The following is a 22,011-nucleotide window of genomic DNA, read 5'->3' as shown; positions in this document are numbered from 1 at the left end:
GTTGTGCGGCCTCCTGGCCATATCCCGCACCCCGATGGTGACTGTGCCCTGTCGCCCTTCCATCCTCCCCCTCATAATCTTCCTCATGTGCAGAGTCGATGCCCTCATCGGGCTCAACTGCTTGTTCCTCCTCCATGACATCACCCCTCTGTTGGGTATGTTGTGCAAGGCACAACAGGCAACGATGATTCTTCCGACCCTGTCGGGGTGGTACTGTAGCGCCTATCCACTACACCACCGGTTGCTGCACGAGCCTCATTGGTTTGTGGCCTCTGTATGGGCGTCATCAGCCACAACCGCAACAGATAACCTCTGCCACCCAGCAACCAGCCCTCATTCAGTGGGGGTGGGGGGTGACCCTCAAAAATTGCGGGGATGCAGGACTGCGCCAGTATAAAAAGCGTCATGCACGCTTCCCGGGTACTGGGCGCACACGTGCATTATTCGCATCCCCTGGATGTTCATCGAATATGTCCCCTTCCTGTTCAGGAAGACGCTCCTGTCCCACGTTGGTGCACGAGGCTGACATGCACCACATCCACGACGCCCTGTACCATTGGGATGCCGGTCACCGAGTCAAATTGCACTGCCCTGGCAGCCTGGTGCACATGGTCCTCCGGGAAATTGATGTATCATCCCGTGACGGCATAAAGGCCGGTGACTGCCCGGTTGGACCGAGGCCTGACTGACTCCACAAAATGTCCCCTCTCGGCGACTTGAAGCAGGTCGCGAAAAAATTCAGGGCGACTGTCACCGTCACTCGCACTGGGATGGCATGTCCTCCACCAGTTCCACGTGGTTCCAGGTGTGCCATTAGGTGGCATATATGGCCGACCGTCACACAGCTCAATCAGAGTCGCCTCCTGCATGCCGCTTCCGTTAGGTCCTCGAAGGAAATGCGGTCCCTGTACACATGGTGATGCACGGGACACCTCCGCCACCTTGGCACGACCACCTGCTCATGCTCATCCCCTGGTGCCCCATCAGGATCGGAGTCGTCGCCCTCTTCCTGGCCGACAACGTGGAGGTGATCCCCACCCTCCGCCTCCTCTTGGACCTGTCGGGCGTGATGGCCTGCAGCAGAAGCGCCTGGCACGGTGCCCTCTGAGGCCACTCCCTCTGCAGCACCCTCTCCAAGTCGCCTTGCTCGCCCGCGACGAATGCCAATCTGCATGACAGCGAACGTCGATGGCTGCTGTGAACACATCATGAACTTGAAAGGGGGGGGGTGGGTAGGTTTGGGAGGGAGTGGCAACACAATTTGTTAGGAGGGCGCTTTGGCACATAGGCAGTCAGGACCCTTTCGATGAATGGGTGCCCCTGCTGCCTGGTCACTGTTCATTCAGGCACGCACCGTGCCACCTGCCCACAGTATCTGTTTCCCGCACAGTTCACCCGTCCCTCATCACAGCGCCAGCGGACACAGCCCTTCACCATGCCCTCGAATTGGAAGGGTGTCCTCGCCACCTTCCTGCCACGGCTCTCCAGCTGGGGGTCAGCACGATTGGCTGACGAATTCATTTAGCGGGGTGAACGGCGAGTGCGTGACCTGGGGTCATTCCGTCGCGACTTCGGCCCATCCAGGCCGGAAAACAGGGGGGCTGGGAGAAATGCCTCTACTGCCTGCTCGGCAGATTCTCCGGCATGCGCGGTGCTGACCTCGATCACGCGAAAAACTGGCATGCACAGCGATTCTCCCAGACGGCGCGGCATGGGAGAATCGCCCCCATTAGCTAAAGTTCTGGTGAAGCATCTGGAGGGATGCCTGCCAGAGGTGATCGGAGGACGAAACAGGGTTCGTCAGGGGCTGAGAGTTGTCAACCAACATCAGGAGACTATTAAAGGTGGTCCTGCTACCCTCTATGGGGCAGATGCCCGAGGTAATCATCTCCATGGATGCAGAGGCGGCCTTTGATCAGGTGGAATGGAGGTACTCTTCGAGGTCTTGAACCAACATTTATCTCCTGGGTGACACTGTTCTACAGTACCCTACTGCTATTGTATGGACAAATGCAGTGAGTTCAGGTTATTTCCGGTTATATAGAGGCATGAGGCAAGGATGGCCACTGTCCCAGTTGTTGTTCGTGCTAGCTATTGAGCCATTGGCCATCGTGCTTAGATCGTCAGGGGAGTTGCATTTTGTGGGAGGGGGTGAATAGGGTGTTCCTTTATGCAGACAATTGAGTAAATGCTGGGGCATTGGGACAATGAGTAAATTTGAGGATTTGACAGGCATTTAACTAGCAATGGGTTGAGAGTTATGGAGAATGGGAAGGACAGTGGAGTTGAGGCCATGATAGGATCAACCATGATTGCATTGAACGTAGGAGCAGGCTTGAAAGGCTAAATTATGTTCCAAGAATGAACTATCCTGTCTGATTCCACTTTCCAGCTCTTGGTCTGTAGCCCTGCAGGTAACAGGACCTCAAACACAAATCTGGTGTTCTTGATTAATATGGGGATATCCTCATTAGGGGATCAAGGGCGACAATCTGTCTCCAATTTCGGTTTGCTTCCGAAATACTGCTGTGCTGAACACAGAACCAAGCAAAGAGAGAAAGCTTTGGACCTGCCCAAAGAGACTTATATAAAAACCAAAATATCCACTGTGGCTCAGTTGGTGACACTCACACCTCTGAATCAGAATGGATTCAAGTCCCACAGAAAGAGATAGAAAACATAACCGAGATTGATATTTCAATGGATTATCGAAGGGCTGCTACACTTTGCCCAATGCTACATTTTCAGTCGACAAACTTCACGGGAGAGCATAAACGATCCTAAGACACTATTTTGAAGACCAGCAAGGGAATGTGCCTTGACCAATTCTTATCCTTCAGTCACCATCATCTGAAGATAGGTCAAGAAGGTCTAGAATAATAATCCAGCTTCTTCTCTGGAGATGTCACTTGATCTGCTCAGTATTTCTGATGTTTGTCTATAGAAAGAAATATGGCCCTGCCTCCCTGAGCAGTTGTGCATTCAGACGGAAAGGACATGGTATGTTTGACTTTAGTGGACTATCTTGATTTTTGTTCCAATATTTTTGCCTCATCTTCAGGTGTAATCAGCCAGAATATAATGTATATTGCAGGCAGCTTGAAAAATTAATTTCCAGTACCCATGCTGTGTGCACTATGGCCATCACAAATTAAATAGATCAAAATGCCTTATTTTCTTGTCACAACCTTCTTGTATGAACAGATGCGGTTTTTGTTTTGTCAGATAAATAAGATCCAGAGCGCATTACAGCCTTTGTTCAGATATGGACAAGACCTTAATAGCAAAGACAAGAGTGGCTGACCTTCAGAGCAAGGCAACATTGGGTTGAATGCAGTACCAAACTGTAGTGGCTAAAGTCTTATCTGGCACACACTAAGATGGTTCCAATTGGTGGGATGCTAATTATCCAGAACATTGCTGGAATTTCTCCAGCTGTTGTTTCTAAGACTTTCCCTCCAGCACACCAGAAATGGGCTCATGATTGTCAACTACTGCCCCTTCTAAAACCTTCCTTTCCTTTCCAAAACCTTCACTGTATTGTCATTTTCCAAATCTTTGTCCATCTTTCCAATTCCAGTTAGAGCTCCTCTAATCAGGCTTCCAGCCCGACAGTATTGAAACAGTTCTCAAAAGTCACAAATGACATACTGACTCAAGTAAAACGTCCCTCCTCGTCCTTCTCAACCTATAAGCGTCCCTCAACATATAATCCTCTTTAAATGCCTCTTGTTCAGGTGGATGGAAAAGCCCTTGCCCAATTCCATTTTGATCTACTGAACCACAGCCAGAGAATCACCTGCAATGGCTTCACTTCTCACAACCATACCATTACATCTGAAGTTCTTCCAAGGATCTACAGTATAATTGGTTTTCTTTTATTTCCCAACTACATGCTGCTTTTTGCGGACATCTGAAAACATCACCAGGTTCCACATGTACAACGACGACTATTAGTTTAATCTCACCACCAACTTTCAATCTTTCTTTGTCTCCAACCTGTCACACTGCTTGCCCAATACTAGATGAGCAGAAATATCTCCAATATTTGGAAGGCTGAGGGCACTCAGTCTCTGGTCTTCACCATAAAGTCCTTTCCCTGGCTATTCTTTCTACTCACCGTGGCAACTTTCTGAAGGTGAGCCAGTCCACAGCTGTAGTTTTGCGTTTGACAGAGATGAGCTATTGATCACTTATCTACAAGACTGCCTACATCCACACCTCCATTAACTTCATGGGCTACTATCCTGCTGCACTTGCTGACCTACAATGACTCCTGGTAAGAAAACTCAACATGAAAATACGCATCTTTGTTTTCATATCCCTGCGTTGCCTCTCCCTCCCCACTTCTAACCTCCCCTAGCCTTACACACTTTCATGATCTCTGCACTCACCCAATTCTGCCATCTTGCCCATTCCCAATTTTAAAAGCTTGGTACCATTGGACAGCTTTCTGCTAGCTTGGTCCCAACTTCTGGAATTCTCTTTCCATCCCCCCCTTCTCCTTCAAACTTGCCTCATTGATCAAGCGTTCGGTAATCTATCTTGATAACTTCTGTGGCCAGTGACACTCAACATCCCATGGAAATAAAAAGGAATTATTGAATGTAGTGTTGAAATTCAATCGGGAAGCAGCCAATGCCACATGCAGTAAGGCAGCATCAAGGCATATAAAAATGTTAAGTGGCATGTAACATTTTCACCAAATAATAATCAGGCAACAGCCATCTGAACAAAAGAGACACTGCATAATTTTCCCTGGTCATTCAATGGCATTGCTGAAGAGTTCTTATCAATATCTTAGAGATTTGCCCCAAAATAAATGTAGAGCATATTAGGTTAGGAATTGGGTGTCATCCGATTCCACAAAGCCTCACCACCATCTATAACATCATACATCAGAAATGTGCTGAATTGTTACTTGCCTGGATGGGTGCACTCAAGTAGCTAGACACTTCTGACAATGCAACTCACTAGCTCGGCATTTAAATTAGCCAAAACATTCATCCCTCTACCGCCAGTATACTGTGGATTGAGGTTTGTTTCTGCAGCATCTTTTATACTATATGACCTCAACCACCTAGATGCACACCATCCTTTACCCCCAAGTCACACATTCTACTTAATTGGACTTGCATTGTTATTCCTCCTTCATCCCTGGATTGGAGTCCTGGAATTCCTGTACAATAGTTTGGTCAGATCAGGTACACCATACAAACTGGAAATTTCAAAAATAAGGCCCATCACCACCACCTTAAGGAAATTTGGGATAGGCAATAAATGCCAGCTTGTTTTAGTGATGCTCACACCCCAAAAATTTACTGTGAAAAAAAATATAGAATGCTTTTGAACACTTTTATTATACATGGATGAAAACCTCATTGTTATTTGAAGTGTTTGGAACACTCCTGTATTCAAGTCAAATATCATCACTGACATTCTGGGATCTTCTTGAAGTCACCAATCAATTATTATAGCCAAGGTAATAACACAACTGCAGAATGACTAGTCCAAAGTAGACTTTCTTTGAAAAGACTCAAAACGAGTATTCGGAAATATCATAGTGGATTTGAAATGCCAACTGTTTCCCTTTCCACAGGTGCTGCCAGGTTGCTCAGTTTTTCCAGATTGGTTTTTAGTTTACATTAAATTTGGCCCTAAACTTACCTATTTAAAATGTGAAACATCAATGATCAAGTGAAACAGAAACAAATTTCCCCCAATAGTAGAACATAATCCATTGAAGGACACGATACAAGTCTAACAAACGCGAAATATGAAGGAATTGTTGGGTAATGGAAAAAGAGTACAGGAAAAAGAACAGAATGCATGAAAGCACAAAAAAAATAAAAGTGAAAGGGACGCAGATACACATACACAATTGACAATGCAGGCAGACTAAGCTAAAAAGACAGCACTCAATACTTTTTTCATGTCAGATAACAGCAAACCAAGGTTGAATGAACGAAGGCTTATGGAAAAACCACCATTCATTCGTCAATAGAATTCTAGACAATTCTGTACATAATAGCATTATATACAGTCTTTGCACCATAAACCTCCTCTTCCAATGTTCACAAATATTCCAATACAATAAAACAAAGATACAATAATAGAATCAGTCAATGAGTAATGCACTTACTCTCTCAACTGGATTAAACAGTCATGCAAGTAATGACCTGAAAATATTTGAGGAAATTAACACTTAAAGTTTGTCCTTTCTATGACTGTTGCATTTAGACGGCACAAATATGAAGGTTTCTAATAGTTAAGACAATCCAAGGAAGCCTAGCTTCTGCTGAGGTCATTGATCTGCGGGGATAGAGACCGGTGCATAAATAAGTCCAGCTTCCTTGGATAAGGAAGGGAAAGAACAGGCATAGTTTTTACCCTTTACTGGAAACCAGCAATACCCACTTGAAAACATTTAGCAGTTAAGCTTGTCACTTGCTCAGTGAAAAGCCCACCGACAGTTTAAGAACAAGGAGAGAGATGGCCCAGGAAGGAGAATATGCCTTCCGAAAAAGGAGAAAAAGAAAAGGACATGCCATACCATTTCACCTTAGATTCTACATAATGAGGTAAAACACAACCTGTAACAGGATTCTGGAAAGGTTACTCGTGTTCCTGAATCTCCTCAATGCCCTGGGCAAGAACTGCACAATCCCGACTTCCAAACATACAAAAATGTATTCTACACTTGGCCTGGTGCTAAAAGAAAGTGATTTTCACTATCACGGATGTTTGTACACTTGGGTTAATGAAACTTGACCATCCTAAAGTAAGTATCCCATCTTACATTCTCCAAAGGTTTTACCCCAAACTCTGCTGACGATATTGCATCCTGCACCGAGTTTCATGTGGCCATTAGCCCCACCCTCTGATCTGCATACTGGTTTTGTTTAATGGTTAATTTAAATTCTAGTCCTCATTTTTTAATCCCTCATTCCTTTCTATGTTCTAATCTTGACATCTACAGCCCATCTTTAAAAAAATTCTATTCCTCTAAAATCAAGAATATATTGATTTTTTAAAAATGTACTTTCTTCCGCCCCCCCCCCCCCCCCACCCCCCCAATTATTTTTAAAATGGTGACTACTCACACCGACAATTATGCTTCACACTTGGTGCATAAATTGGCTCATGTTTTTGGGTGGCTCATGTTTTTGGGAGGATCTATAGAGGCCTCAAAGGTGGATTTATACACCGTGATTTAGGATAGGAATGACTTCTTCACAGAAGGATCACAAAATTTGGACCTCTCTTCTGCATTAATTACTCATTTTAAAACCAAGATTGATAACTTGGTGGTAAAGAATATGGATAAAATGCAGGTACATGGGAATTAGGTCACAGAGTAGCCATAATCTAATCAAATACTGGAATAAACTCTAGGAGCTAAACAGCGTACTTTTAAAAAGTTAATTTAGAGTAACGATTATTATTTTTTTCCAATTAAGGGGCAATTAGTGTGGCCAATCCACCCAGCCTGCACATATTTGGGTTGTGGGGGTGAAGCCCATGCAGACACTGGGAGAATGTACATTACAGTAGTCCCCCGTTATAACGCGGGTGTTGGGGTCCAGGACAGCCACCCGAGTTGCATCAGAGCCGCGGATATCCACGATGGCGATAATAGGTGAACGAGAGGAAACATTGCTGACTGTGTAAGAACGTAAGAATGGAAGGGCGTTTTAAATAAAAAATATCAAAGTTCTTTAAAGTTTTAAATTTATTAAAAAATACCACTCAAAAAAATATACAATAAAACATAAAATAGCACTTACAAGCAGATTTTTAAAAATCATTTAAATGACATGAAAAAGTCTGAGTTTCCTCTGGCACATACCCTTCCTCATCTTGACTTGTGCTTGTCTCTGGAGGTTCTTCAGGTGTAGTATGTATATGGGGTCGAAGTCCTGTTGCTCTGTGTATTCTATGAGCCACTTCAGGTTGGTGATGGCATCCGAGTGGCTCTTTGCTGCAACTGTGGGCTGCGGTTCTTCTTCTGCCTCCTCTTGGATGATCTGGTCGATGATCTCCTCCTCTGTAAATGTTTCTGTGGGTGTCATGTCATCCTCTGCGGCTGACCACCTGTTCACCCAATCCCAGAGTGTTAGGTTCTCAGCCAGGTCCTCTAGCCTCTCCTCAGCTGCACTGGTCTCTGCTTCAGTAAAGCCTAGGAAGTCCTCTTCTTCTGGGTCGTGCTGTGGGAGTGCTGCTCCTAGGGCCTTGTTCCAGCAGTTGGCGATGGTCTTCTCTGTCACAGCTCCCCAGGCCTTCCCTGCCAGATAACAAGCATCCTTGATGGTGAGTGCTTTCAGGTAATCTGGGACAGTGAGAGGAGAGTCTATCATTTCCAGGATCAGTTCTTTTTTGTACACAGACTTGAAGGTCTGAATGATGCCAGCATCACATGGCTGGATCTTGCTGGTCGTGTTCTTTGGGAGATAGAGCACTTGGATCTGCCCATCCCTGGTCTTGAGAACATCTCCCAGAGGGTGGGCTGAGCAATTGTCCAGTAGGAGTGTGACCTTCTGCGGTAAGTTGCGGGCACTAAGGTGGTCCCTGACACTGGGTACAAAGTGCTTGAAGAACCACGGTAGCTGTATTCCAGGCTTTGCCAGAGTTTCGGTACGTGACGGGTAGGTTCTCCATGTTGATGTGGTGAAAGCATCTAGGAGACTTGAATTTGCCCACAATCAATGGCTTCAGCTTGTGTGTTCCTGTGGCATTGCTGGCAAACAGGATGGTGAGCCTGTTCTTGGCTTGCTTGAACCCCAGAGTCTTGTGGGCATCATCCTTGACAGCTAGGGTCTGGTCAGGCAGCATCTTCCAGTAGAGCCCTGACTCATCTGCATTGTAGAGTTGCTCTGGGGTCAGCTCCTCTTGCACCATGTAGCCCTTGAGGATGTCCGGAAAGGCTTCGCCTGCTGCTGAGTCGGCGGATCTCTGTTCACCACTGATGGTAACTGCACCTATCCCATGTCTTTTCTGGAACCGATGAAGCCAACCCTTGCTGGCTACGAAATTGGTGTCCTCTGGGTGGAGCTGCTGATGGAACTTCTCAGCCCGAGTTCTGATTATAGGTCCAGATAGGGGGATGCCACCAGACTGTTCCTGGACAAACCTGGACAGCCTTCTCCAAGTTAATGTCACTAGCGGTCCTTGCCTTTTTCCTGGCAAGCCCTTCACTCTCAGAGACTGTCTCAACATAAATTCTCAAACTGTCCTCATCTTTCTCCCACCCACGGAGGATTGACTCTGGTACACCAGTCTCTCTGGATAATTTTGCCTTTGTTTCGCCGTTTCGAATACGGTCTATCAAATGTATCTTTTCCTTTACTGTGTAAGGCTTGCGCTTCGGCATTTGGTTTTTAGACGCTTTCATTTTAAAATGAACTGGATACTGTACTGGAAAAGGTCTCCCTTTTAAATGGTTGGGGATAGAAAACTGTTACTTTAATCACCAATCATCGCGGCTATTTATCGCACCTAAACAGGCTAATCATCGCGGCTGATTGGCACTCGAATGAATGAAAAAAAGTTCACCGGCTTAAAAAGGTGTTGTTTCAAAAAGAGTGAAAAAAGTTGGGGTCCATAGGCACCCCCGCCGTATATTGCGGGGGACTACTGTAGTGTACCTCTGTTAATATATTCCTATGACAACATAGGACACAACAATCACTTCCTTGAAGCTTTATCAATGTTGCAACAAGGATATACGACATACTAAGCAAGAATTACAATCAAATCTGAAGAACCAAACAAACCTTTTGCTTCTATCCTATGAAGGACAATGCTCTTCAGAAGAGCTAAAAACTTTACCACAAGGACACTTTAAATCATAGCGAACAAGTGGGGAAATAACATTCAATTATAAACTGATTAATAGAGGACAACTTGCATCAACACATGCCTGGCTGCTTGGGAGAAAACTTTGACAACTCAAGTAGGTAAGGCAGACAGTTCTGTTGAAAACTCTGAAAGGCTCACTTCAGGGGTTCGCTCGGAGATGGCAGCCATTCACCGACGTCTTCAAGGAAAATTGACCGTCCCGGGGTGGGGGGATCTAAGGTATGGGTAGTTAGGGTCTATGCTTAGGTATGTTATTCTGGGGTTTTTGAGTGTTAGATCTTTGTTTAAAATGTTAATTATATAGGCCTCAATAAAATATTTTCTACAAAAAAAACTAACACGTCCATTTGATTTTTCTGATCAGGTTAGTTCACTGCCTAAAAGTACACACCTTGTTACTAATCAATCAGACAAAGATGATTCAAATTTTGCTATTTAGACTGTACATTAGCCATTATAAACATACTTCAATTTGGATGGCACTTCCTCACAGCCTTTGCGTGGCACAGCAGCATTTGGATTTATTCCTTGCGTCCGTGACATTTTCTCCTCCACCTGTTTTGTAGATACCACTGAGGATTTCTTAGCAGATCGTTTGATTCTTTCCTCTAACATGCTCAATTCTTTCTCGGAAAGCTAGGATCAAAGAATTGGAAGTCCAAGAAAAAAAGATCCAGTCAATTCCATAACTTTTACATTGACATAATCCTATACTTATCAATACAAACTCTGCTTAATTTGTATAGGCAATGCAAAAGGACGCAACTTCTTGTGTAAGCAAACTGGAGATTTTAATCAACAACGGGACAGTTAAGCAAGCGCAACTCAACAGAAAGACTTCTAGAGCAGGAACGAGAGAAATAAACCTTTCCACACTGAAGGCTTGTATGGAGCAAAAAGGAAAGTGAAAATTTTGGGGACCTCCATTCAAATTGAGGACCTCCATTCAAACTAACAATGCTTTTACAATCTTCAGAACTATTTGGTCAACTTCAGACCATTTGGAAGTTGACAAAAGCAAGACGGATTAAAGAGAAACAAAAGCAACCAACGAAGCATCTGCAAGATGCTCTGCAATGCTCCTGCTTGTGTTGAGTCAATGAAACAACCCAAGGGTCATCAGCAATATTTGGCTGTTCTAACATTGACTCATCAAGTGCACAGAGACCGTGCCAGTCTTCTCGGTCACACACTGAACACTGCTAAGATTATGGATTCAATCGGGGTTAAAGTTAATCCAATCAGTTTGGGTTGGCTTGGGATTCTGAATAAAACATTTTATTCAATGATGCATTGATTTAAAAAAGATAAGTACCATCTTGAAAACTGACTAATACATCCTGCATGAATACAAACTATACCCATCAACTCTGCTACCAAGATGAGGATCCCATTGAGATTAAAGTTATCTTGGACTGACTAACTTTATTCTATGATGCTTTGATTTCATAAAAGGTTTAATATGAATGAAAGTAGTACCTTTAAACAAAAACTGGTCAACCTGTCCCTCATCTTTCATAAATATAAACCATAGGAGTTCTACCCAATCCATTTGCAATCTTAAAAACGTTTCCACACCGTCTATCCCACATTGCCCAGATTGCCCAAGCTGGTAATATTCTTGAAGTTATAAGAACACAAGAAACACTACAGGGTGGATGGTCCAGTGAGCCAGTTCGGTTATTCAACAAGATTATGGTTGAACTTCTACATCAATGCCAGTTTAGAATCCTATCCTTGTCAAAACCCCAGGGAATATAGACCCATTCTACTCAATCTCCTCACAGAGCAACCATTTCATCTAAGGAATCAATCTAGAGAACATTCACTGCACTTCCTTCAAGCTTATCCTTATTTAAATATGGAGGGGGTGGGGCGGAACTATCCAATACTCCAAATGACTCACCAGTAGCTTCAAGGGTAATAAATGCTGGCCTTGCCATAAGCCATGAATGAGCAAAAATGTGTACTCTCAACAAAGACCTATGCAAGACTCTCTCACTTCTACAACTCTGCAATAGTGGCCAACATTCTATTCGACTTTGCAGCCATTTACTGTACCTGGATGTTACCTTTATGAATCATGTTCATCCAAATCCCTGTGAATAACAGCTACCAGTCACATTTTAAAAAGAAATATGCATTTGTTTTTCCTACCAAATTGGATTATTCCACATTTTTAACACATTATACTCCATCTGCTAGCTTCTTGCCCATTCATATAACTAGTTTACAGCTCCTTGCGTCTTTCTGGCACCTTAACGTTTCTCACTTAGCTTTGTCTTGTTAACAAACTCACATTCTGGTCTCCCTGCCTAATTTAATTGTAAATTGCTGAAGAACCAGTTCTTGCGTAATTCCAATTATGCTAACCGATATGGCGAACTTGGTTCCTAATGTTTTGGATTCATTACCCAATTGCCAATCTTTATGTTATCCCAACTTAAGTGAGCCCTAATCTTATGTAACCTCTTGTATGGGACCTTATTGAATGCCTTTGAAAATCCCAAAATGCACTGGCTGGTTACAACCTCAAAAAGGTGTAACCACAGAAAAGCAGCTTCCCTTTCATAAAACCATGCTGTCTCTGCCAAAGCAATGATTTTCCTAATGCCTGTTGCCCTCAACAGATCTAGCCTTTTCCTTATTATGAATGTCAGCTTAACTGACTTATGGTTCCCAGTTATCTTTTTCCATCCTTTCTTGAATTATGAGATTATGTTTGCTACCCGATAATCCATGTGGACCTTTCCAGAATCTAGGGAATGTTATAGGGTCAAACCCAATGCCTCCACTACCTCAATAGGCATCACTTTTAAAACCCTAGGGTGTAACCAAGAGGTCCACAAGTTCATTCCGCTTTGTCCTATTTACTTTTGTGATATTTTACTTTGGTTACTCACTCATTAGGCCCTTGGTTCCCCACAATTCCCAGTATGTTCCATGAGGTTTCCAATGGGTAGACAGACAAAATATATTTAATATCTTCGCTATTCCCTTATGCCCATTATGGATTCTCCCATTTCTGCCTCTAGGGAACCCATGATTATTTTCTTTACTCTCTTCCTTTCCACATACCGTATATACTCGCGTATCCTGCGATCTCGCGTAACATGCGACCCCTAAATTTTCGTCCCCAAAACATGATTTTATCATATATCTTATGTATCATGCGAGTCACTTTTTTGAGATACCAGATGACACTAGGCTAGGCTTTCCGCCGTAAACAACCGAATGAGAAACAGCTGTTTTGCTGTTTCTAATCACGATAATAAACAGTTACCTAACACGTAACAAGTACCGTAACACGTAACAATGATCGAATACATTCTACCCTTAGCCACTATGGAGAAAAGATATGCGAAGAAATATACTGCCAAATTGAAGCTGCAAGTTGTTGCCGAAGCGGAACAAAGCAATAACATTAAAGCTGCAAAGCTGTTTGGTGTCGGAGAAAGCTGTGTCCGAAACTGGAGAAAACAAAAAGAAAAATTGAAGGAAACTCCATCCTATAAATGCGCAAATCGCGGGTTTGAAGGATTTTAGTTTACCTGTAATAGTGTTTTTATTTTATTAAATGTTAATTAACCTACATATGTATTCCTGTTTTATATTTCATTATGTCCAAAAATAAATCTAATAGTTTCATTAACTACTGGGTACTATTTGACTTACCGTAAATGGATACGGTCTGCTTAACAGCCTAACCTTGGCCAGCACTTCACACCCGCAAATTTTGTATCTCGCGTATCATGCGACCCCCCCAAAATTTAGGTTACAATTTAGGTTTTCAAAAGTCACATGATACGCGAGTATATACGGTACTTGTAAATGGATTAAGAGGTTTTACGTCCACTTGCTAGTTTCCTCTCATTTGATTTTCTCTGTCCATCAATTTCTTGGTTAGCCTTTGGTTTTTAAAACCTTTCCAATTCTCAAGCATATTACATGTTTTGGCAACATGTTAAAGGTGCGATATAAATACACGTGTGGCCATATTGCAAATTCCCTCTTGCCTTCATTAATCACTGTTCATTCCCAGCTGAACTGGTTTAATTTTACCCCAAATTACTATACAGTCCTCTAACTTTAACTTTTCTCATTAGATTTTGAACCTTTCCTCCCTTTATTAATTTAATCTACTGCCCTATTATAGCATTCACCAGGACAGCAGATCCAGACAAGTTTATGAGTTTGTGGCAATGAAATAACACTTTTTCCCAGTACTTGCACCAGTGTTCCCTGAATAGAAATCATCTACACAGCTATACATTTAAACCTCTGGGCATCCTTGTGCCAACGTGGACATGGCTCAGGTGGTAATCCAGAGCTTTCCTGTTTTGAGGCCCTTATTTAATTTATACAAACAGACAAGAATACTTCCTCACTCCTGAGCAAACAAAACAAATACTCACATTCCCAATTAATTTAAAAACTTGTTCTCCACAGATGTTGTAGACAGTAACCACTGTATTTAAGGCAGCATTCCGAACAGATGTATCTCTATCTCCAATCTGACTTGCAATTTCTTTGAGCGCTTTGGCTGGAGTTGGCTGGCAAACATTCAAATCATAAACTTCAATTAAAGCACCCAGCTCTTCCAAACATTCTGCAAAAAAAAAAGCACGAGTTGGATTCAGGTGTCTGATGACCACCCTCTTCGACCATAACTTCCTGTGTCAGTAATTTGGGGAGACCAAACCTGTCAAGATTCAGAAGATGACAATTTAAATAAAACAGACCACCCACCATATGGGTGGCATGGCTTCAGTGATGTAATTTGTGGCTGGAGCTGGGTTGTGGCTTCAGGTGAGAGAGGGTTTAGTGTTTGGGTTTCAGTTTGTTGCTTTGGACTGCAGAAGTGCAGTGTTTCCCTGTTTTTATTTTAAAGCTGTTCCAGTGAACTGAAAGCACATTGGGTGTGGCAAACTGCCGTGGGAACTTTCAAGATAGAGTTGCTTTCCGGAAGGAGTTTTGAATCTGCTGGTTGGAGGCTGGATCTCAGGGAATGGACCAGTCCCTTTCAAGTGAGATTACAGTGTTGGGCCACGCCCTTGAAAGGGGTTATGATTTTATTGGATTTTGTATTGAATTGGGACTGTATAGTAACTACTTAGGAGGATTCATCAAGAGTCATATACATAGATTACTGTGGCTGTTGTGTTTTTTCATGTTTGTAATTGAGAACGCCTTCTTGCTAAGTGTTTTATATATGTTAACTACATTCTTATAATAAACTTTGTTTTGATAAAAAACACCTAGGAAGTCTGATGAATCATGCCTGAAGTGAAGGCTCTTGCGCTCATCCTAGCCAAATTCAACATAAATGTTATGTCAAGTGAGCTTCATAATACACTTTGGAGTTTCTAAGTCCTGGACCATAACAATATCAAATAGAATGGCAATGCATAAGGTCATTATGAAGCAGCTGACGGTGGTTGGAACTATGACTCTACCCTGTTATGTCCTAGGGCTGAAATGATTGGCCTCCAACAGTCAGAACCAGCTCTTTGTACTAGGTATGACTCCAGGCAGTAGAGTTTCTCCCATTGATACTGGCTTAGATTTGGCAAGGGCATCTCAATGGTCACACCTCGCCAACAGCAGTCATTCTAACCATACCTTTAGAATTCAGCTTTTCTATCCATGTTTTGACCAAAGCTGCAATGAGATCTGGAACGAAGTGCCTCTGGCAGAAGGCAAACAGAGCACAGAAGAGGTTATTGCTGATCAAGTGCTCCTTGATAGTTCTGTCAACAACACTTTCCATCACTTTGTTGATGATTAAGTGCAGACCGAGAACTAGCCTGATTTAATTTGTCCTTTTTTTGTCGACAGGACATACTTGGCAATTCTCCACTTATCGGGTAGATGCCAGTGTCATACTGGAAAAGCCTGGCTAGGGACGCAGACCTAATACTGGAACACAAGTCTTCAGTGTCGGGCCTGCACCCTTTGCCATATCTAGTGCCTTTTGATTTCTTGATTTACGTGGAACGAATAAAGTTGGCTGAAAACAGGCCTTCGAGATACTGGGGACTTCAGCACGAGGTGGAGATGGATCAGTTCTGACTCAATATGGTTGTGAATGTTTCAACTTTGACTTTGCAATAATGTGCAAGGATCCCCAAGACTGAGGATGGGAAGGTTGTTTAATATACTCCGCTTGACAGTGTGATAATTGGAAGATTTTAGGAAATTGAATTATAAATAGTGGGCAATTTGAAGGTTAAAAAGCCTGGGGTTAGTGTGGTTTGACTGGTGCAAGTCCCTATAGATTTAATGATTTGCTGCCTGCCTTCAGAGATGTACTGTTTTTGATCTTGAAGAGGTGATGTCAGTGCTGGGTGGAGCTCAGGAAGACAGAGGACCATTTTGTGAGAAGCTGTGGAGAAAGACTTTTGGAAATGAAGTCTGATCTTTTATATATCTTATTTTTATTGAGACCACAAGTAAAAGCAGAGAGGCAGAGAGTTTGGGGAAGCGTTGAGAGAAAGAGAAACTGTGTTTCCATCTGCCTGACTCGTAGTCCATAACACTTTTCCAAGAAAGATAGTTTACAAAGTGATACTATTTTAAAAGCAGAATAGCCTTGTCTGGAGGCAAGGGAAAGACTAAACCCAGTCATTTGTTTCAAATCTAAACAACAGCTATTTGAAGACCTCCAGATAGAGTAAGAAAGGGTTCGGAGCCAGAATCGGCTTTGGCACTGCACGTATCACTTTAGGGCTTGTATGTTTAAGACGGATTGAGTTATGTGTATTTTCTGAATGTTGAATGGGAAATTGAATAATAGTTTTACGGTGCAAGTGTAAATGGTTCTTTTCACGTTTGAAGTTATAAAGTTTTGTTTTAAAATAACAAGCCCTATTCACTCCTTGAGCAAATCGATCTTTCCAGAGTCTTCAAAAAAATAAATTAAAATATTGATGTTTTTCATCAGTATCCTAGCCACTGTTGGGGTCTGGTTGGAGATTGTAAGAAAGTTAGTTTAATTGTCCACCACCATGGGATGTGACAGGACTGCAGATCTTTGAACTCATCCATTGGGTATCAGACTACTTTGCTCTGTCTATTGCATGCTGCTTCAGCTATTTAGCTTGCAGGTGGTCCAGTTTTGTAGCTTCATTGGGCTAATTTTGAGGTGCGCTTGATTCCTCAGGGTTGCAACTGTAAAGAGCATTGGTGAGACCATATCCAGAGGACTGAGCAGCTTTGGTTCCCTTACTTTAGGAAGGATGTAAATTGGGCAGTTCAGAGAAGGTTCATTTGATTGATTTCAGGGAAGAACAACTTGTTTTATGAAGAGAGATTGAGCAGTTTAGGCCTATACTTGCTGGAGTTTAAAAGAATGAGGGGAGATCTAATTGAGGTATACAAAATGCTAAAAAGAGGATCTGTGGAATTCTATATACCAAAGTGAGGAGATAGATATGTTTTTACTAATAGCGAGATGAAGGATTATGAGAAGCAGGCAGGAAAGTGGAGATTGGGCAGAGACGAGTTCAGCCATGATCATATTGACTGGAGGGACAGGGTCGAGGGGCTGAATTGCCTACTCCTATTCAGTGTTCTTACGTTGATCCCCAGCTTGATGGTAATGGTAGAATTAGGGATATATGCTGGACCATGAAAATGCAGTTTTGAGATTGAACACAATTCTGTTTCTGCTGATGACCCAGGGGAATTGATGTATACCCAGTTTTGCACAATTAGATCAGTTCTGGATTACTCTATTTAGCATGGTGATAGTGTCACATATCACTATGGAGGGTATTTTGTGTATAGACTGGAATTTGTTTCCACAAAACCTGTGGGATGGTTATTTGTGTCAATCCTGTCCTAGGTAGATGCATTGGCAACAGGTAGACTGGTGAGGACAGGGAGAGGTCAGGTCGTTTGATTCTTTCAACATCTGCCACAAGCCCAGTCTGGCAAATATGTTCCTTCGGCCTTGGCCAGTAGGGATGCAACCTAAACACGCTTGACGATTGGTTGCCATCCTCCACGAGCACCAAGCCTACATCGGTTTTGAGGGAAATGAACAAAACAAACTCGACAACAGCAGAATACATACAACACACTTACCTGCTCGCTGTTTTGAATTTTTAGATTTCAGTCCTTCCATAACAAAATTAAACATTTTACTAGCTGGATAAACTTTGCACATCATGTTCAGAATGGATCGAACATCTTTACGAATGAGGTCTTTTGGCTCCCCAACCTATGATTGAAAACAAACATTAACCACAAGCTAATCTTTCATCTTGCTGTTCTGAGCAAGTGTAGTTAGTCCATTGTTTGACCCATGCCTCTCCGTGCTTAACTAGGAGCAGTGTTAAATATGGTGACTTTTCAATATGAAATATTTGGTTTCAACAGTCACCTGCCAGCACTATTTAAAATAGCTATTTTGGTGAAAAGGGACCATTTGGCTTTTGAGTTTCCAAGATGGAAAAAACTACTAAACATGCAAAGTATTTAACAAAACCTAATTTCTGCAGCAAATTTCCAGCTCACCCAGATTCTAATAAATATTGTCACAAAATCCTCCACCTCCTCATCCCAGCTGTTGGTTGAAATTGCCCCTGCCAACACATTCAGCACAACACAAGGCTTCATAGCCAAGCAGAAAAACAAAGCCACTTTCAATGCATGGGTTGGAAAATAACTTCTTTCTAGATTGTGCATCTTACTGCTGTGGTATATGCTGAAGGCAAATATCCTATTCAGTACATTTGTTTAACCTTCTCAACTAAATTAATTCTGACAATCTTGACAGGTTTTCCTTTAAGATGCTCAATTTCTGTTGTTATTTTCAATAACTGACAATTGATGTGTAATGTACTTTTACTCCAAAAACTATGGTGCCAGTCAGGCTATTGTACTTCTTTAATCTATAATATAATTCTGAATTTATCTTTCTGGCAAATTAAAATAATACTTTCCATAATGTAAGGCAAGGCCACCATTTATCGCTCATCCCTAATGGCCCTCATGAAGATGCCGTTGAGCCACTCTCTTCAACTGCTGCAATTCATGTGAAGCTCCACTCAGAGTGCTGTTGAGGAGGGAGTCCCAGGATTTTAACTCAGCAGTTATTGAGGAATAGCATATTTCAAGTCAGCATAGTTTTTAAGATTTAGAGTGGAACTCATGCATTTCTCCCTTGATCTTTTGGCAGTTAGTTATAAATTTGAGGTTCTACCAAAGGGAGCCTTGGTGAGGTGTTGCTGCACATCTTTTAGACAGTACACTCTGCAGTCATGGTATGCCTGTTCTGGAGGGAATAAATGTTCAAGGGGTGCATGGTTCGCGACAGTGTTGAACCTCTTCTGTGTTGTCATAGCTATACTCTTCCATGCAAGTGGAGAGTATTCCATCACACTGACTTGTGCCTTGTGGATGGTGGACAGGATTTGGGGCAGTCTGGTGCGTCACTCACCACAGCATACCCAGCCATTGACCAGTTCTTGTAACCAGTTAAGTGTGCTTGAGTTAAGTTATGTTTCTAGTCAAGTGTGCCCGGCAGGATGTTGCTGTGGGGAAATTCTGTGCTGGTATTGCCACTGAATTGTCAAGGAGAGGTGGTGAGATTTTCTTTGGAGATGACAAGTCGCTTGAATGTTGCATAGCACAAGTGTTATTTGCCATTTAGCAGCCAAGCATGTTTATCCTACGTCACTGCTTTAAGTGCTTTGGTTAATCCCATCTTCAATAAAAAGTTTATTCCATTTAAAAATTAAACATCAATTTACCTTGTTGATGAGATAGGGGATGAACGAGGATGCCTCATTATCAGTTAAATGATAATCTTCTTTGCCCAGCACTGTAAATATTAGTTTTAAGTATTCCAGGACTTTCATCAGTACGGTTGTGTTGGTGTCAAAAAACCGTAGGGTCAACCACTTCAAAATAAGATCCAGGCAAGCAATGACCCCCTCTGTTTCACTTTCCAAGTGCTAAGGGAAAATAAAGTGCAATTTTATCCAATAGTTATGATCAGGAGATCTTATTACCTGGTCTCTTCCAAACTGCAAAGAACATTTCACACATGTAATGCTCAATCCCCAAAATAGTTTCTTCTCCAAAGTAGTTTTCTGCCTCCTGAAACCTCCTCCTACCATTCAGCTACAAGTTTGCACAAGTTAATTTAAGGTTCTCCCCATCGGAAGAAAAGTAAATACTCAATATAGTACAAGTTTTCAAATCCTGTACAACATAAACTTAAGTTTAAAAAAAAAACTTACTTTTTCACTGTTGAACTATTGAGCCAGAATCTACTGTAAAATTGAGGCAAAGGGCACTTTTCATGCAGAAATCAACAGATTTCAGGTGGGCACAGGTGTGAAACAGTGGGCACAGTGAAGTGCGAAAATCCAGAAGCCTCATTCCACAATGCACAAAAAATGACCCGGTATAGTTACCCAGTCATACTGAGCAGCATAAAGTTCCTTTGAGTGCCAGATATAAACAAGGCACCAAAGTACAGGTATGTTCATTTCATTCGAGATACCCTTTAAACAGGACGATGATACTGATCACTGTCAAACTAACTCTGGCACTAAAAATCAATTTAATTGTGGTTAGCGGTTTTTTAAAAAGGTACTTTTTTCTTCATCTGTTTTCTCTTCGTCCAATCTTTCTTCTCTGACCACTTTATGTATCTGATTGGATATCAAAGTTACAATTCCACGGCAGCACGGTGGTGCTGTGGTTTGCACTGCTGCCTCACGGCACCGAGGTCCCAGGTTCGATCCTGGCTCCAAATCACTGTCCGGGTGGAGTTTGCACATTCTCACCGTGTTTGCGTGGGTTTTGCAAATGTTGGGTTATTTGTACTGCAATTTATAAAGGTATTACAAATAACTCAAACATCAGAAAGTACAAACCCAGCCAGGGAAATCAACTGTCAGAAGAGTTACCAATAATGACTGTCGTGCTACAACGACTTTTGCCATCTTACCAGATGGTTTTGTTCAAGATGATCAAGTCTACTTCAACAGTGGAAACCAGCAAAAAATATAGTCCCAATTATGACCAAACCAGTAAGCTCTATTTTCATAGAACCAACACACATCCAATCATAATGATAGGCATCAACTCCCAGATCTCTCATCATCAAAAAATAATCCCAAATCCTCAAAACAGTTTCTACAGCTGTCAACAAAGTTTTGGAATAGTCTGTGAAACCCTAAAAATATTCTACAAAGCCATGAAGTTGTTTTGGAGAAGTAGTGAAGTCAGTATAAGTAGCATTCATGAGTCTAATAAAAAATTGAACACCTACTGGAAAGAGGAAAAAGTGAGTGTGTGCAAAAGCTATATTTCTGAAAGAACCACCGATAAAATAATTTGAAGGATTCTGAAATTGCATTAGCATTCCCACACATTTGAAAATCTGAAATGGAGCAAAGGCGAGCTGAAAATGATCAATGAAACTAGTTCAGGCTGATTGAATGGTGGTGTCACTGGGTTATGGGGATAGGGTGGAGGCGTGGGCTTAAGTAGGGTGCTCTTTCCAAGGGGTCAGTGCAGACTTGATGGGTCGACTGGCACTGTAAATTCAATGGTTTTAGGGAATGATATCTATACATAGAAACATAGGAGTAAGAGTAGGCCATTTGGCCCTTTCTGCTTGCTCCAACATTCAACATGATCCTCCACCTCAGCGCCATACCCCTCAAAACCTTTAGAGTCTAGAAATCGATTTCCTCAAATATATTTAGTAATTTGGCCTCAATAGCTTTCTGTGGTAGAAAATTCAATAGATCCACCACCCTCTGCAATGCTATATTCTAGACCCTCCTGCCAGAGGCAAAGTATACACTGCTCAGATTTAACATATTTAAAATGAGTATGTGCATGTACAAAAGCATTATTACTATACTAGAAACTTCCAACTTCCAGTAGGGTGATCATGGCTCGGCACAACATTGAGGGCCGAAGGGCCTGTTCTGTGCTGTACTGTTCTATGTTCTAAACTTCCACCCTTAACATTTGGAGTTAGTAGATCCAGGTTAAAACGGCAATTCCAGCGACTCCTTTGAAATAACAAAATAATGTTCTTCCCTAGCTTGCAATTAACCCACAATTCAGATACTTTTCAATGCAGAACAGAAAAAAATTAATTTGACATTTACTATTGGAATC

General features: G+C 42.3%; 1 protein-coding gene across 3 annotated transcripts in view; it reads right to left on the bottom strand.

Annotated features, from left to right (window-relative positions):
• The window catches only part of ckap5 (cytoskeleton associated protein 5), a 108,551-nt gene that overhangs the window by 43,080 nt on the left and 43,460 nt on the right, over positions 1 to 22,011 (bottom strand). For all 3 annotated transcript variants that reach the window (XM_038808290.1, XM_038808289.1, XM_038808291.1), the window contains exons 22-25: positions 19,617 to 19,820; positions 17,947 to 18,082; positions 14,274 to 14,467; positions 10,325 to 10,494 (exon numbers count right to left, since the gene is read on the bottom strand). In XM_038808290.1, the coding sequence (XP_038664218.1) occupies positions 10,325 to 10,494; positions 14,274 to 14,467; positions 17,947 to 18,082; positions 19,617 to 19,820 (704 nt within the window). The remainder of the gene's footprint in view (positions 1 to 10,324; positions 10,495 to 14,273; positions 14,468 to 17,946; positions 18,083 to 19,616; positions 19,821 to 22,011) is intronic.

Source organism: Scyliorhinus canicula, chromosome 9 (genome assembly GCF_902713615.1).
Source record: "Scyliorhinus canicula chromosome 9, sScyCan1.1, whole genome shotgun sequence".
Taxonomy (NCBI): Eukaryota; Metazoa; Chordata; class Chondrichthyes; order Carcharhiniformes; family Scyliorhinidae; genus Scyliorhinus; species Scyliorhinus canicula.
Note: the sequence above shows the minus strand (reverse complement) of the source record. Positions and strands in the feature narration are given on the sequence as shown.